Below are 17,453 nucleotides of genomic sequence, written 5' to 3'. Positions count from 1 at the left end.
GACGTAGAAGAGGTTTTCTTCTGATGACTCTTCCATGAAGACCATATTTGTACAAGTATCTTTTTATAGTGGAATAGTGTACCACAACTCCAGTGTCTGCCAGATCTTTCTGGAGGGATCGTGCAGTCAAACGTGGGTTTTGAATTGTTTTTCTCACAATCCTGCGAGCTGTTCTGTCTGATATTTTTCTTGGTCTTCCAGATGTTGCTTTAACTTCCACTGTTCCTGATGACTGCCATTTCTTAATTACATTCCGAACAGAGGATATCGACATCTGAAAACGCTTTGCTATCTTCTTATAGCCTTCTCCAGCTTTGTGAGCATCAACTATTTTCAGTTTCAGTTTTCTAGACAACTGCTTAGAAGAACCCATGGTGCTGATTGTTGGGGCAAGGTCAGATGAGTCTGGGCATTTAAAACCTTTGAGATTGACATCACCTGGTCTTCCCAGATGATGATTGAGAACAATCCATGACACTGGCAGGTCTCAGCTTGGCAAAGGGGGCAGTGCATGCTATAAATTCTGCAGGGTGCCCAAACTTTTGCAGACGCCATTTTTTTGTTTTCTGTTATTTTGAAAGTGTAAATGATGAAAATAAAATCTAACTTTTGTTGACATATTATAAGAATGTCTAATCTGTAATTTGATGCCTTTTTGAGATTTTTCCATCTTTCGTTGGCTTCTTTATGCACATTAATACAAATTTTTAGCTGGGGTACCCAAACTTTCGATCCCCACTGTAGCTGCTGGCAGTAATCACTGTGTTCTCCAGGCAAGGATGGCTCCCTCTACCCCCTGCCGGTAAAAAAACAATAGCTTTGCAGGAGGGATTCCCCCATCAACATTGACTGTGCTGATGGGGAAACTGAGTGATTTTCTTTCCTGCGACCACGAAAAATTGCACAATCTATGGCCTGCCTTAAGGGAGAGACATTCAGATACACAGATGGCAAGGTTTTCACACACTAATGAGTATCCCATTCCATTTCACATGGGTGTCGTCCAGTCTATTCAGCAGAGGATCCACAACAGATCTCCTGCTGATCAAGAGCAGAACAGGGCAGGTGACACTTTTGTGACATCCATATAAATTCAGTGTTTAGTGTCATTTAAAACGTGGAGCTTTCTGTACCCGTGGTGGATATATGGGTGGCTCGATGTAAATGTACTTGCCTCCATTTACATCATACTATTTCCAATCCATCACCTTTCCATCTGAAAAAAACGGCAAAGGACGCAGACCTTTTCCTTTTTTTTCCGAACTCAACAGACCTGGAGGTAAACAGATGTAAACAGACACTCATCTGTTTACATCTGCCTGCCCACAGACTTACATAGAGCTTCTGATCCTGAAAATATGACAGCTGGACCTGATCGGACTGCCCATGTAAAAAATGGCCTTAAAATGAAGTCACTCCCTCATAGCTGGATTTCCAATTTATTTGTTTATTTTACATTTTTTTGCTTCTGTCATGCAAATTCCATACCCTCGGTTAGCATTTTAACAGCCGAAACAGACAAGTAAAAGTGGTAATTCTGATGAGGATACCTCACTGCTAAATTCCTGGAACGGTAGAAGAAACCAGCATGTGTTTCAACTTGCCAGCAATCATACGAAACTGATATAACCATTTTGGATAAGGTTGACATCTAATTTTCAAACAAACCAAAAAATATGATCACCACTGAAAAAAATGAACTTTATGAAAGAGCAAGATAATTTCCCAAGAGATGCACCTTCCTATTTCTTCATCGTGACTTAGTTCTGCTTCTGGGTGGTCCAAAATATCATCCCCTTCCACAATAATAAAGCCACCGAAAAACTGAAAAGACCTACTAAGGATTGCAGAAATCTGGAGCCCACTTGGTTAATCAGAACCACGCAGCACGTGACTACCCAGAGTGTGACTTTTCCAAGCTGTATATGTGCTAAGAGAAGGAGACACTATTTGTTTTACTAATGGGACTCCAGCCACATCTGAACAAACACGGCACTGGGGGAGCTGGGAAAACTTGAGCTACCATGTTAATGACACAGCAGTGATGATTAGGACACTGTGACTGAAAACATCAGCCGGGACAAGTAGCCATTACAACCAGTAAAAAGGTTGAATGTAAAAACTGAAAATAATATACAGGTGATCCAGGTAGCCTTAGTGTGGTATCATACGCATCTTGAAACAATGAGATTAAAAGGCACTCATACTTAAAGTGGTTGTAAACCCCACCTAACATAGTGACTGGCCTCAGGTGATACACAGAGGTGAAGCAAATCCTCCTACATGAGTTGTACCTATTTATTTGCAGCCATTGGTTCTGCGCATCCTTGTAAAATGGAAAATTACTTTTCACAGACTCACAAAGCAGGAAATGGAGAACTGCAATTACACACTGTACAAGAGCTCCGAGAGCTGATTGGAGGGAAGACACATCGCCTTTAACACAAAAAAACAGCAACAGAGCTGAGGATCTCAATCACAGGTTGTGTGCTGGAGATCCCTCACCTGGTATCTTTTTAGCTCTTGAAAAAACTTGTCAGAAAAGACTCATGCAGATAGCAGAGGGACTAGAAAGCAGACCGAAATAACACTTAATGCTTTGTAGAGAGGCAAGTAAACACTACAGAAATATGTGATTTATTCAGATTTCATATCTGAGGTTTACTTTACCTGTAAAGCAGACCTGTCTTGGGAAAAGGAAATGCTAATTGTCATGCTGATCTTCTTTTCTAACACCCAGTATAGGTTTGCAGGTAACAAATGATGACTTTTCTTTGACTGGTCTGCATGATTGTCTTGGGTCACTGAGAGTATTCAAGCCAGAAAATGAGCATTTTCAAAAGAAGGTCAGCAATAGCAACCCCTCATTTATTTCACTAAAGATTTATTTTAAAGCCCAACTCCAGGCAACTAGAAAATAATCCCTCTGCAGGCACAGTCCCAAGGGTTAATTGCTCATTTAACAGATTTTCTTTAAACTTAAAGTGATATTAAAGGTTCATTTTCCTTTCATAAAATAACAAACATGTCATACTTACCTGCTCTGTGTAATGGTTTTCCACAAAGTAACACTAATTCTCCCTTTCTGGGGTCCCCTGCCAGAGGTCTGGGCTTCACCTCCCTCCCCACTGAGTGCCCCCAGAGCAAGTCACTTATTCTGGGGGCACTTATACATGCTCGATCCTGAGCCAGGCTCTGTGTGTCCATAAGACATACAGAGAGGAGCATGGCCCTGCCCCTTGCTCCCCTGTCACCGGCTCTGATTGACAGCAGAGCCAATGGCTGCTGCTGCTGTAACTAAGCCAATAAGGAACGAGAGAATCAAGATAGCCTCGGTTCTCATGCACATCACTGGATCGAGATTGGGCTCAGGTATGTATTATGGTGCCTGCAAGGGAAGCTGCATGCAGAAGGTTTTTCGCATGTCCAAAGTTTTTAACAAAGGGCCAGTTTACTGTCCTTCAGACTTTAGGGGGGCCAAGCTATGGCCAGTGGGAGTAGAAATTGGCCTGCCGTATAGTGAGAGTATACAATGCCTTTGTTTGGTGTCAGTGGGAGGATTAGTGTCCCATCATTGGTATCAGTGGGAGAAACAGTGCCCCATCATTGGTGTCAGTGGAAGAAATAGAGCCCCATCTTTGGTGTCAGTGGGAGGAATAGAGCCCCATCATTGGTATCAGTGAGAGGAATAGTTCCCCATCATTGGTATCAGTGGAAGGAATAGTGCCCCATCATTGGTATCAATGGGAGGAATAGAGCCCCATCATTGGTATCAGTGGGAGGAATAGAGCCCCATCCTTGGTGTCAGTGGGAGGAATAGCGCCCCATCATTGGTATCAGTGGGGAGAATAGTGCCCCATCATTGGTATCAATTAAAGGAATTATGCCGCATCATTGGTGTCAGTAGAAGGAATTGTGCCCTTTCGTTGGTGTCAGTGAGAGGAATCGTGCCCCGTTGCTGGTGTCAGTGAAAGAAATAGTGGCCCATCAATGAAAAGAATTCTGCCCAATTGTTGTTGTCATTGGAAGGAATTATGCCCCATGATTGGTGTCAGCGGAAGGAATTATGCCCTTTCATAGGTGTCTGTGGAAGGAATAGTGCCCCATTATTGGTGTCAGTGACAGGAATTATGCTCCATTGTTGGCGTCAGTGGGAAATGTAATAGTGCCCAAGGGCCAGATAAAGAGAGACACGGCCAAATTTGGTCCCAGGGCCACAGTTTGTAGACCACTGTTCTAAAAGATGAAACAACCCACACCAAGGGATTCCAGCAAGTTTATTCATGTATCTCATCACAGCAAAGAGGATCTAGTTTAACCATTGTGCAGGTTTACTAATATTCTCTCCGGTGACCCCCCTGACCACGACTGTGCAAATGCCTACAGAGTCTGGTGCCAAGCACAACGACATTAACACAGAAGCTTCTTCCCTCCATATGGGCAATATTACATCTTATCTCCTAGATTGTAAGCTCCAAGGAGCAGGGCCCTCCTATCCCTCTTGTATTGATCTGTATTGTTGCTGTATTGTCTCCCTTTATATTGTAAGCCCTGAGCAAACTGTTGGTGCTATATAAATCCTGTATAATAATAATAATCACCAACACAAAGGCAATTGTTACAGAGACATTGAACTCATCAAAGTCCTATGGCAATGTACCTGTTAATGAGCTACTGATCATAGCATGGCTCAAACATAAAGAAGAGACACAACGCACCATAACCTATTGTTACCGAGCGCTCACCACACATGATGATTGAAAATTTTGCAACAAAAATTAATTTAATACAATTTTTAAAATGCAGTATTCATTTACACTTTGGAGGACGTTAAAAATGCGTGGCTGAGCTGAGTTTTTAGTGTCCTCCAACCTCGCCCCTAAGGTTGCAAAATGCAGCTGACAGGGATGTTCACATGCCGCAATCACAATGCTTCACACACGTAGCCAAAATTATCTGTCATGTCGCTCCCATTCTAGCAAATGGGGAAGTGCCACAAATGCAGCAATTATGGGGTTAAAACAGGCTGTGAGGAGGTATCACATCACCTCTTTACTGCTTGTCAAACGCCTCTGAACAGCAATCCAAACGTGAATTGCTTTTCAAAGTAGAAAGAGTTTAAAGGCAGATCTAAACCTACTGTAAATTCACATCAGTCCCTACCCTTAAAGAACTTACAGTCTAAGTGCTCTTTCAGACTGGTGGCTGGGAGAGGCAGTAAAAAACAGGCAGTTGAGCAACAGTTTTACCATCCTCCATCTGCCCACCCTGTCCCAATACAGCCAAGCAGGGCTGTACAGATGCCACGGCCGTAACATTTTTAACTCTGGGTACAGAGGCTGACAGGCGGTAGCGCCTGTCAGACTTACCCATTTACTTTATTGAAAACAGTAGTACATGGAAGTATCAAAAAAACAGCTTGGCATGGCACAGCTTAAAAGTCCACCTATTGAGTTTAATGGGGCTGTGCCGCAACCACATGCAATTAAGTGTTAAATCAGGCCGTGAGGAGGTGTTATAACCTGTCAAATGTCCTCTGAAAAGTATTCTGAACACAGATCACACTTCAGAGGGAATTACAAGTCTGAAAGAGCCCTTAGGTCCCTATCTCCCCTGCATACATACAGATACTCAGCTCAAGGTGGACAGGAGTCAATAACACTATCGGCATGTCTTTAGAGTGTGGAAAGAACATGCAAACTCCATGCAGATAGGGGATCCCAGTGCTGCAAGGCAGACGTACTACCCAGCAGTTTTGGTAGAAGATTAGTTACATAAGCCTGATCATATCCCTGTATGTCTGTTTGAAAATGATAGACTCTATTTCAAATAAATTAATTAATTAAAAATGGAAAACAATCTGATCCCAAATGTATATAATTACAGTCCAAGTCTAGTGACCTGTGACTCCTTTATTTAATGGTGAGTTATTATGTCACCAGGGCAGTGAGAGCTGACTTGACATTGAGGAATTCTCAGCCCTTTGCAGGGTGTTTGCCTCTCTGAATAACTTAGGAGTGAATGGATTTACATGTGAAATGTACACAGAATAGTAGCTACAAACGCCGCCTGCCATGTGAGCGGATACATGACCGCACCACCATTCTAGTACTTTTTTTTTCTTTCAATATTTTTTTTAATAAAAGATTAGTTGTTATACAAAAAAAGAGAAAGAGGTATCTCACAATTCCAAGTACAGTCCAAACCATAAATATATGGCTTTAAAAAAAAAAAATACAATTGATGTAAGACCAATAGTCAAATCTGTGGATACATGCCAGGATACCAGACTAATGCATCAAAAGCAAAACATATCTCCTATCTTCAGCAGTAGACTAGAAAAAAACAATCTAGGATAGCCAAAGCATCAGGCAAAGTTGGTAGAACTGTACCAGAAGAAGAAAGAAAGCAAAGATGAAGAAAAAGAAGAAGTAAAGGAAAAAGAAAGAAGGATCCCAACGACAACAAGGCTTGCAAGCTAACCCCCCCCCCCCATAATGTATAAGATTCATAAATCAAGGTGCACATTGCGTGCCCAACAACTCCACACTTTTTCAAATCTATTCTGTGAATCATGGATTATGCTACGGAGCTTTTCATGAGTCATGAAACTGAACTGGATGGACCTTTGTCTTTTTCCAGCCAGACTAACTATGTAAAACCTTTTGCCATACCTGAGATATGAGGAATGAGGTCTTCTGCTAGTTCCGAACAATGGCAAACTTGGCCATCAAGAGGATAAAAAGGGTCAATCTCTGGGTCGCTTGAGATACATGTTCATTTAACAAAAATATGGAACATTGAACCTTGCATATGGCATCCCCTAAAGCATGACGTCAAGGAGGCCGGAAACTATTTCAACAGGTGAGTGGGGACCATATACCATGGGATAATACTTTAACCACTTGCCCTCCAGAGGATTTACTCCCCTTCCTGACCAGGCCATTTTTTGCGATACGGCGCTGCGTTACTTTAACTGACAGTTGCGCGGTCATGTAACACTGCACCCAAATGAAATTTATGTCTTTCTTTTCCCACAATTTGAGCTTTCTTTTGGTGGTATTTAATCACCTGTGTGTTTTTTTGTTTTCTTTAAACATACTGTCGCCAGTCAGTGTCCCTGATCACTGCAGCACCAGTTATATCATGACGCTGTACTGAATTGGTGACAGTATGTAAAAAGTAAAAAAAAAAATTGTAGAATTTTAATTTTTGCACTATAAACAAAAAATACCAACAATTTTGAAAAAAAATACAAAACAATATTTTTGACTTTTTGCTATAAAAAATGTCCAGTAAAAAAATGTTAAAAATCAAATTTCATCATAAATTTAGGCCAAAATTTATTCCGCTACATGTCTTTGCTAAAAAAAAATCCCAATACGTGTAAATTCATTGGTTTATGTGAAAGTTATTGTGTCTACAAATGGTGGTATATATACTGGGATTCTTTTTTTTTATACTAGTAATGGCGGCAATCAGCAACTTATAGCGGGACTGCGGTGGGCATTCTGACACTGGGGGAAACTAACTAACTGCCACTGACATCCCTAATGACATTAATACAGTGATCAGTGCATAATAAAAAACACTGACACTGTAATAATGACACTGGGCAGGAAGGGGGTTAACATCTGTTGGCGATCAAAGGGTTAACTGTGTGCTGTGTGTGCTTTACTTTGTAAGCATGTTGCTTTGTATTGCTCTGTTATGCTGAGCAAAACAAAGCAGCACACTAGAGCTGACAGTGGAGAGATCTGTATTGTTTCCCCTGTCAGTGGTCTTCAGCGATTGCCGGGTGCCAGCGGGGAATCTCCGGACGGGACCCAGTGATCAACAGCCATAGCCGCTAATAGCGGCACGGGTAGGGTGACGCGTGCCCCCTACCCGGAAATGCGAAATCACATATTCATAGTTGATTTTGCGCAGCCCTGATGCCCTGTAGCAGTATTTGTGCTATAGAGCGGTGGGGAAGCGTTTAACATTAGCCTCAGTCAAGGATACATTCAATATACCTTTATATTAGACCTCAGAAAACCCCATTCTGCTACTTTACCATCACAACAACTCGCCTGTGGCCTGAAGACTAGACAAAGGACGATCGCTGTTGGTTCCCACTGTAGACAATAAGCTACTCATTTTTAAAATGGAACTACAGTATAAGCAGGACCAAAAAAGACATATATGATGCACTATGCCACTATCATTAGGCACTCTTTCACACACTGAGGAGTGGTAAAAACAGGTAGCTTATTGGTGGTTTTACTACTCTCTGGTAGTCCACCTGAATCAGCCTGACAGGGCTGTACACATGTGACAACCTTAACTCGGGCTGTAGAGTATAACAGGCAGCACTGTCTGTCAAGCTCACCCATTGATATCAATGGGACTGCACCTCATCCGTGAGCCATACGCATGGTTCAGTTGCAGCATAGTACTGCAATGTAGAATTGACATTCAGCAATTTAAAAAAAAATAGGATATAAACAATGCACCACCCACCTACTGTACACCAGAGGATGTAAACAATGCACTAGTCTCCTATGGTACAAAAGAGGATGGAAGCACTGTACCACCCTGCTACTGTACACCAGAGGATGTAAATACTGTACCACCCTGCTACTGTACACCACAGGATGTAAACACTGTACCACCCTGCTACTGTACACCAGAGGATGTAAACACTGTACTACCCTGCTACTGTACACTGGAGGATGTAAACACTGTGCCACCCTTCTACTGTACACTGAAGAATGTAAACAATGTACCACCCTGTTACTGTACACTGGAGGATGTAAACACTGTACCACCGTGCCACTATACACTAGAGGATGTAAACACTGTGCCACCCTTCTACTGTACACTGGAGGATGTAAACACTGTACCACCCTGCTACTGTACACTGGAGGATGTAAACACTGTACCACCCTGCTACTGTACACTAGAGGATGTAAACACTGTGCCACCCTTCTACTGTACACTGGAGGATGTAAAGACTGTACCACCCTGCTACTGTACACCGCAGGATGTAAACACTGTACCACCCTGCTACTGTACACTGGAGGATGTAGACTGTACCACCCTGTTACTGTACACCAGAGGATGTAAACAATGTACCACCCTGTTACTGTACACTGGAGGATGTAAACACTGTACCACCCTGCTACTGTACACCGGAGGATGTAAACAATGTACCACCCTGTTACTGTACACTGGAGGATGTAAACACTGTACCACCCTGCTACTGTACACCGGAGGATGTAAACAATGTACCACCCTGCTACTGTACACCAGAGGATGTAAACACTGTACCACCCTGTTACTGTACACCGGAGGATGTAAACACTGTACCACCCTGTTACTGTACACTGGAGGATGTAAACACTGTACCACCCTGCTACTGTACACCGGAGGATGTAAACACTGTACCACCCTGCTACTGTACACCGCAGGATGTAAAACTGTACCACCCTGCTACTGTACACTGGAGGATGTAAAGACTGTACCACCCTGCTACTGTACACCGCAGGATACAAACACTGTACCACCCTGCTACTGTACACTGGAGGATGTAAACACTGTACCACCCTGCTACTGTACACCAGAGGATGTAAACAATGTACCACCCTGTTACTGTACACTGGAGGATGTAAACACTGTACCACCCTGCTACTGTACACCGGAGGATGTAAACAATGTACCACCCTGCTACTGTACACCGGAGGATGTAAACACTGTACCACCCTGTTACTGTACACTGGAGGATGTAAACACTGTACCACCCTGTTACTGTACACCGGAGGATGTAAACACTGTACCACCCTGTTACTGTACACTGGAGGATGCACACACTGTACCACCCTGCTACTGTACACTGGAGGATGTAAACACTGTACCACCCTGCTACTGTACACTGGAGGATGTAAACACTGTACCACTCTGCTACTGTACACCAGAGGATGTAAACACTGTACCACCCTGCTACTGTACACCAGAGGATGTAAACACTGTACCACCCTGTTACTGTACACAGGAGGATGTAAGCACGGTATCACCCTTCTACTATACACAGGAGGATGTAAACACTGTACCACCATTTTACTGTACACTGGAGGATATAAACACTGCACCACCTTTCTACTGTACACTGGAGGATGTAAACACTATACCACCGTTTTACTGTACACCGGAGGATGTAAACATTGTACCACCCTGTTACTGTACACAAGAGGATGTAAACACTGTACCATCCTGTTACTGTACACTGGAGGATGTAAACACTGTACCACCCTTCTACTGTACACTGAAAGATGTAAACACTGTACTACCTTGTTACTGTACACTGGAGGATGTAAACACTGTACCACCCTTCTACTGTACACTGGAGGATGTAAACACTGTACCACCCTTCTACTGTACACTGAAAGATGTAAACACTGTACTACCTTGTTACTGTACACTGGAGGATGTAAACACTGTACCACCCTTCTACTGTACACTGGAGGATGTAAACCCTGTACCACCCTGTTACTGTATACAGGAGGATGTAAACATTATACTCCATCTGTGCATCAGAGGAAGCAAACACTGCACCAGCCCCTACTGTGTCCTGGGGTATGTAAACACTGCACCAGCCCCTACTGTGTTCTGAGGGATGTAAACTCTGCACTAGCCCCCAACTGCATATCAGAGAACGTAAACGCTGCACCAGTCTATACTGTACATCAGAGGATTTAAACAAATGCACTAGCCTCCTACAGTATACCAACGAATGTAAACATTGCACCAGCCCCTACTCTGTCCACCGGGGGATATAAACACTGAACCACCCCCCTACTGTACACCAGAGGATATAATCACAGCACTAGCACTGTCAGGGGTGCCTAGAACAAACACCTTTTATTTCCATTTTTTAAACTTTAAATAACAAACCATACCACTCCTGACAATGTTATAATTTGTCCCAATCTTTCACCAATAGTTTTGATGGACAGCTTGATCTGCACATAAATGTGAAAAAATAAATAGATACCGTATATTAATAAAAAGAGGAACACTGTGACAGTCAATCACATGACTGGGAAGCCTATGTAATGCCACCAGTCTCACAAACTTTTAAAGGGCTGGCTCCTCTCAGTTGGAAAAGATAAATTACCTCTCGCAAGGACATCTGCTATGAGGAGTTTAATTTTTTTGCAACAGAGCCACTTTAAGGATCACAAGAAAGGACTGGTTGCCTATATCAGTCAAGTATGCACTAGTTCTCACATCAAATATGTCATCTTAATAGTCAGCATTTACTATAAAATACAGGATCAAACTGAAAGTGAGACTAAAGTCTTCCGGCTCTGACCTTTGTAATAAAATAATAAACTAGACAGCCACAAGGGACCTGAGTGCCATAATGTAACACTGCAAGGTACCTGTGTGAGGAGCATGAAATGAAAGCTGCCATTTCCAGACTCCTGGTGAACATATCTAGAGTAGTGCCATCACATGCCAGGAAAACACACAGGTTCCACTTCACTGCCGCAGTTCTCATATAAGTCCTGATATATGTCAAAGGGAGGTACTAGAGCCAGGCCAGGTAGGAGAGAGAGCTGCCAAGAAGCATTAGAGAAGCTTGGGGGTGGGGTTGATGAGTTGGAGTTGAACACCCTGCACTCTGTACACAGCACAACCCTAAACCCTGCATTCTGTACATCTGTGCATAGCACACCCCTGAACTCTCACTCTGCACTTGGCACACCCCTAAACCCTGCACTCTGTAAGTAGTGCACCTCTGAACCCTGCACTCTGTACACCACACACCGCTGAACTCTGCACTCTGTACACAACACACCGCTGAACTCTGCACTCTGTACACAACACACCTCTGAACCCTGCACTCTGTACACAACACACCGCTGAACTCTGCACTCTGTACACAACACACCTCTGAACCCTGCACTCTGTACACAACACACCGCTGAACTCTGCACTCTGTACATAGCACACCTCTAAACCCTGCACTCTGTACACAGCGCACGCCTGGACTCTTCACTCTGTACGTAGCACACCTCAAAACCCTGCACTCTGTACAAAGCACACCCTTGAACTCTTCACTCTGTATGTAGCACACCTCAAAACCCTGCACTCTGTACATAGTGCACCCCTGAACTCTTCACTCTGTATGTAGAACACCTCAAAACCCTGCACTCTGTACATAGTGCACCCCTGAACTCTTCACTCTGTATGTAGTACACCTCTAAACCCTGCATTCTGTACACAGCACACCACTGAACACTGCAATTTGTACATAACCCATTCCTGAACCCTGAACTTTGTACATAGCATGATCCTGAACTCTGCACCTTTTACGTAAAGCACCCCTGAACCCTGCTCTATATATGTAGCGTACCCCAGATACAACTGGCCCTTTGAGGGCAACCATACTGCTGATGCAGCCTGTCATGAAATTGAGTTTGGCACACCTGCTCTAGACCATCCTGAATGATATAATAATACATTAAAAAAATAAAACAAAATCTGAGCAAAATCTAAACAGTGATTCAAAGGTCTGCATAGATGTTTCAAAACAAGACAAGTGATGAATACTATTTACAAACTTTAGAATTTCACTCTACTGATGTTTAGAAACAATGTAACAAAAGTTAAACCCCCTAGGAGTTGCACAATCCCTCCTTACAATTTGATACAGTACACAGTCCTTTACAATTTTGATACAGTACACAATCCTTCCTTACAATCAGATGCATTACATAATCCATCTTTACAATCAGATACAGTACACAATCCTTCCTTTCAACTTGATACAGTACACGATTCTACTTTACAATTTAAACAGAAACAATTGAGTACTGACGTGATACTTTTTTTATTTGCACTAACATACAATTTTGAGGACAAGCTTTCGGGTTATGTCCCCTTCTTGTATGTTAGTGGAAATAAAAAAAAGTATCACGTCAATACTCAATTGTTTCTGTCGCAAGTGCACTAATACGGCCACAACCACTTTACAATTTGATATATTACACAATCCATCCCTAAAAATCAGATACAGTGCACAATCCTTCCATACAATTCCATACAGAACACAATCCTTCCTGACAATTAGTACAGTATAAAATCCCTACGGTCAATCTGGCACAGTACACAATCCATCTTTACAGTTCAATACAGTACACAACCATTCCTGAAAATGTGATATAGTACACAATCCTTTCTCTCAATCAGATACAGTACACAATGCTTCCTTACACATCGATACAGTACCCAATCCCTTTTGTCAATCAGATACAGTACCCAATCCCCTCTGTCAATCAGAAACAGTACATGATCCCTCCTTACAATCAGACACAGTACAGAATTCCTCTTGACAATCAGACACAGTACACAACCCCTCCTGTTAGTCCGAGGGCCGGTTCACACTATAGAAACGCAGTCCAGATGGTTCTGGATGTGTTTCTACATGCGCGTTTTTGGCGTGTTCCGGTCAGGGGCAGACTGACAACTCATGGGGCCCCCGGGCAATAGGGGATCATGGGGCCCCTGTGTCCTTGCCCAAACTCAAAAAAGCCTATGAAAAAGGTACCAGGGGCATCTCATGGGGCCCCCTACTGACCCCGGGCCCTCGGGCAGCGCCCGAGTTTCCAAATGGTCAGTCCGCCCTGGTTCCGGTGTATTTTTGATGTGTTCCAGTTCATTTTTCCCCTCTCTTTTTCTTCAATTTAAATATTAACATGTGCACTCCAGTGTGTTTTTGGTGCATTTTGGTGTGTTCCGATGCATTTTTTATGCATTTTACCATGTTCTAGTACAGTTCTGTGCAGCAAAAATGCAGCCTGTTCTACTTTTTTTCTGCATCCAGAACGCACTGGAACTGCAAGCACTGATGTGAACTATGACATTGACAACCATATAACCTACTTTCTGTGCATTTTGGATGCAGAAAAAAAGCAACTGAAATGCATGTAGTGTGAACTGGCCCTGACACAACACACTATCCTTCCTGTCAATGGCATACTTCATTCACTGTACAACTGCTACTTCATCCAGGATCTTAAGCTTGTCCTCAGAATTACAAACACTTCACAGCAATCATCTGGATCAGAGAGCAAACATCAAGTGTGGCCATACTCATTAAACAGGCTCAAAGTTAATATTTCATAAACCACAATAGACTGAACACAGACATCACCTCCCTCCCAAATTCCTACCAAGTGCTGATTTCCACCTGGATCAGCAACCCACTGCTCCCCAAACCATACTTCCCTTGAAAGGAAACCTTTTCTAATAGAGTCATGGAGGCTGCCATTGCTTCTTCTCATTCTGCAATGCTAGTTTCCTGGCTGTCACATTAAACTTTGATACTTTGTGTCCCTTACATGGAACAAGTATGGAAATATCTAACAGTAGTAAGTGACATTTAACTGGACTTGTTCTGTAAAGCCAAAAATGATTCGCCACTCAACCAAATGAACATCAGATCTGAGCTGAAGAAGCTACTTGGGTAAGCAGTGAAACATCTTCAACTACAGAACAAGTCACATTGAATATGACTACTATTAGCTATACCAAGACATGGATACATGACAACTCCTGATAGACAAGTATGCAAATCAGGGTGTCTGACTTTCCTCTGACTTTACAGCAATTCTTCTCAAACTAGTTAACATGGAGGAACCCTAGAAATAGCTTTCCATTTTCAGGGAACCCCTGCTAATAATTACTATCTACAGTTCACTGTATGTTAGTGTGATGGTCAGTGGTGAAGAATGCTTCTTACATTGGTGGTGAGAGGGAACAAGGCTTCTTACACTAGTAGTTAGTGGGAAGAATGCTCCTTTCATTGGTGGTCAGTGGGAAGAATGCTCCTTTCATTGGTGGTCAGTGGGAAGAATACTCCTTACATTGGAGGTCAGTGGTAAGAATACTCCTTATATTGGTGGACAGTGGGAAAAATACTCCTTACATTGGAGGTCAGTGGGAAGAATACTCCTTACATTGGAGGTCAGTGGGAAGAATACTCCTTACATTGGAGGCCAGTGGGAAGAATACTCCTTACATTGGAGGTCAGTGGGAAGAATACTCCTTACAGTGGAGGTCAGTGGGAAGAATACTCCTTACATTGGTGGACAGTGGAAAAAATACTCCTTACATTGGAGGTCAGTGGGAAGAATACTCCTTACATTGGAGGTCAGTGAGAAGAATACTCCTTACATTGGAGGTCAGTGGGAAGAATACTCCTTACAGTGGAGATCAGTGGGAAGAATACTCCTTACATTGGTGGACAGTGGAAAAAATACTCCTTACATTGGAGTCAGAAAGCTCATTACATTGGTGGTCAGTGTGAAGAATACTCCTTACATTGGTGGACAGTGGAAAAAATACTCCTTACATTGGAGTCAGTAAGCTCATTACATTGGTGGTCAGTGGGAAGAATACTCCTTACATTGGTGGAAAGTGGGAAGAATACTCCTTACATTGGAGGTCAGTGGAAAGAATACACCTTACATTGGTGGTCAGTGGGAAGAATACTCCTTACATTGGAGGTCATTGGGAAGAATACTCCTTACATTGGTGGTCAGTGGGAAGAATACTCCTTACATTGGAGGTCAGTGGGAAGAATACTCCTTACATTGGAGGTCAGTGGGAAGAATACTCCTTAGAAATGCAGGTCAGTGAGAAGAATACTCCTTACAATGCAGGTCAGTGGGAAGAATACTCCTAACATTTGTGGTCAGTGGGAAGTATGCTCCTTACACTGGAATTCTGAATGATCCTTACATTGGCGATCAGTGGGAATAATACCCCTTACATTCATGGCCAGTTGGAAGAATGTTTCTTACACTGCTGGTCAGTAGGGGTTACATTGGTGGTCAGTGGGAAGCATACTCCTTACATTGGTGGTCAGTGGGAAGAATATTCCTTACATTGGAGGTCAGAATGCCCCTTCCATTGGTGGTCAGTCAGAAAAATGCTCACTACATTCATGATCATTGGGGAAGATGGCTCTTACATGGTGGTGGTCATTGGGAAGAGTGTTCTTACATTGGTGGTCATTGGGAAGAATGCTCCATACTTTGGTGGTCATTGGAAAGAGTGTTCTTACATTGGATGTCAGTGGGAAGAATGCTTCTTAAATTGGTGCTCAGTGGGGACAATACCCTTCCTATAGATAACTAAAATCATCATTGGTTTCAGTGGGAACCTACCTGGGAGGCAGAAATTGCTTTCTGCCCAAGGAACTCCTAGCAACCTCTGTGTGAACCCTAGGGCTCCACTGAACCCCAATTGAGAAGGCCGCTTTATAGATATGCATACGTCCACCAGTGACCTGAACCTTTCCTGAATCCAGTTGGCCACTGTACTAATCAGACAACTGGAAGGGGCCAATGGCAGCCTCCATGTGTCTCTCATTAAAGGTTTCCTTTACGCACCCAAGTTTTTTTTATCCTCTTTCCAAAAAAAAGGAATCAATGGCTTTCTATTCAAGGAGTGACACCCTGCAGATGTCATCCTTTCCCAATGGTGACCCCCCTCCCCCCCTCCAACCCTCTCTTCTATGGACAGCTTGTCCAAGCAGTGACTTTCCAGTATAATATCTCCACATGGGACACCATGCCAATCCTCCCACTACAAAGCAGCTCCCCTAGCTGAGCAGGCTGAATGGATCTAGTAGGAGAAACGTGCCTGGCTGAACCACCCCCTGGAAAACCATCAGACAATGGGGGCTTTTTTTTTTTTGCAAGGCAGCCTTTTTTTTTTTTTTTTTTTTTTTTTTTTAAATTGCATTGAAGGGACCATCGATAGCAGGTCGGAGATCCTCAGACAGGGTCGGAGGGGGGTGTTCACAGAGAGCATCAATAGGCATACAGGGCTACGGCCAAAGGCAGCGCTACTCACCAGGACCACCGCAAAGCGCTCCTCCAGTTCACCTGGCTCGGGCATGGGCAGCTTCAGCGGCATGTTGTGCGCCTTGAAGTCGGTCTGGTTGGAATCCATGCTGCCTGCATTCCCCATGATGTGCACAATCTGCAATAATCCACCTTTCCTAGGAAATCGGGAAATCAGTCCTCCTCCTTCTCCACCACCGCCAGCGATCTCCCCCCACCGGTGGCCAGCTAGTCCCGGCGGCCGATCGGACGATACAATAGAAGCTCCTTCTAGCACACTGGCAGCTCCGCCACCTTCCTGGCCCGGGGTGCCCTCCAGAAAAAGCCCGGCTGGGATCCTAGCGAGGGGCTCCGGGCCACGGATGGCATCTGCATGTTGCACGCTTCGCACACCCCTCCCCGCGCCGCGCTGCCGCCGCTGATCAGCCACAGAGGAGCACAAGAGGCTCCGGGCAGCAGCCAGCCTCAGCACAACATGGAAACTCCCTTCATTGTCCAAGGGAAGGGAAAAGCTCCCTCTAGTGATCCAGGCAGAGCTGGCTCCGGTCAGGTGAA

General features: G+C 43.7%; 1 protein-coding gene across 9 annotated transcripts in view; it reads right to left on the bottom strand.

Moving 5' to 3' along the window:
- Positions 1–17,453, bottom strand: part of FMNL2 (formin like 2) — a 334,121-nt gene extending 316,668 nt beyond the window's left edge. For all 9 annotated transcript variants that reach the window (XM_089659530.1, XM_089659522.1, XM_089659550.1 and 6 more), the window contains exon 1: positions 16,909–17,453. In XM_089659530.1, coding sequence (XP_089515656.1) covers positions 16,909–17,025 — 117 coding nt within the window. In that variant the 5' untranslated portion in view covers positions 17,026–17,453. The remainder of the gene's footprint in view (positions 1–16,908) is intronic.

This window comes from Staurois parvus, unplaced genomic scaffold, assembly GCF_062004578.1.
Source record: "Staurois parvus isolate SC_StPar_1 unplaced genomic scaffold, SC_StPar_1.0 ptg000031l, whole genome shotgun sequence".
Classification (NCBI taxonomy): domain Eukaryota; kingdom Metazoa; phylum Chordata; class Amphibia; order Anura; family Ranidae; genus Staurois; species Staurois parvus.
This window is presented reverse-complemented; position numbering and strand designations above follow the sequence as displayed.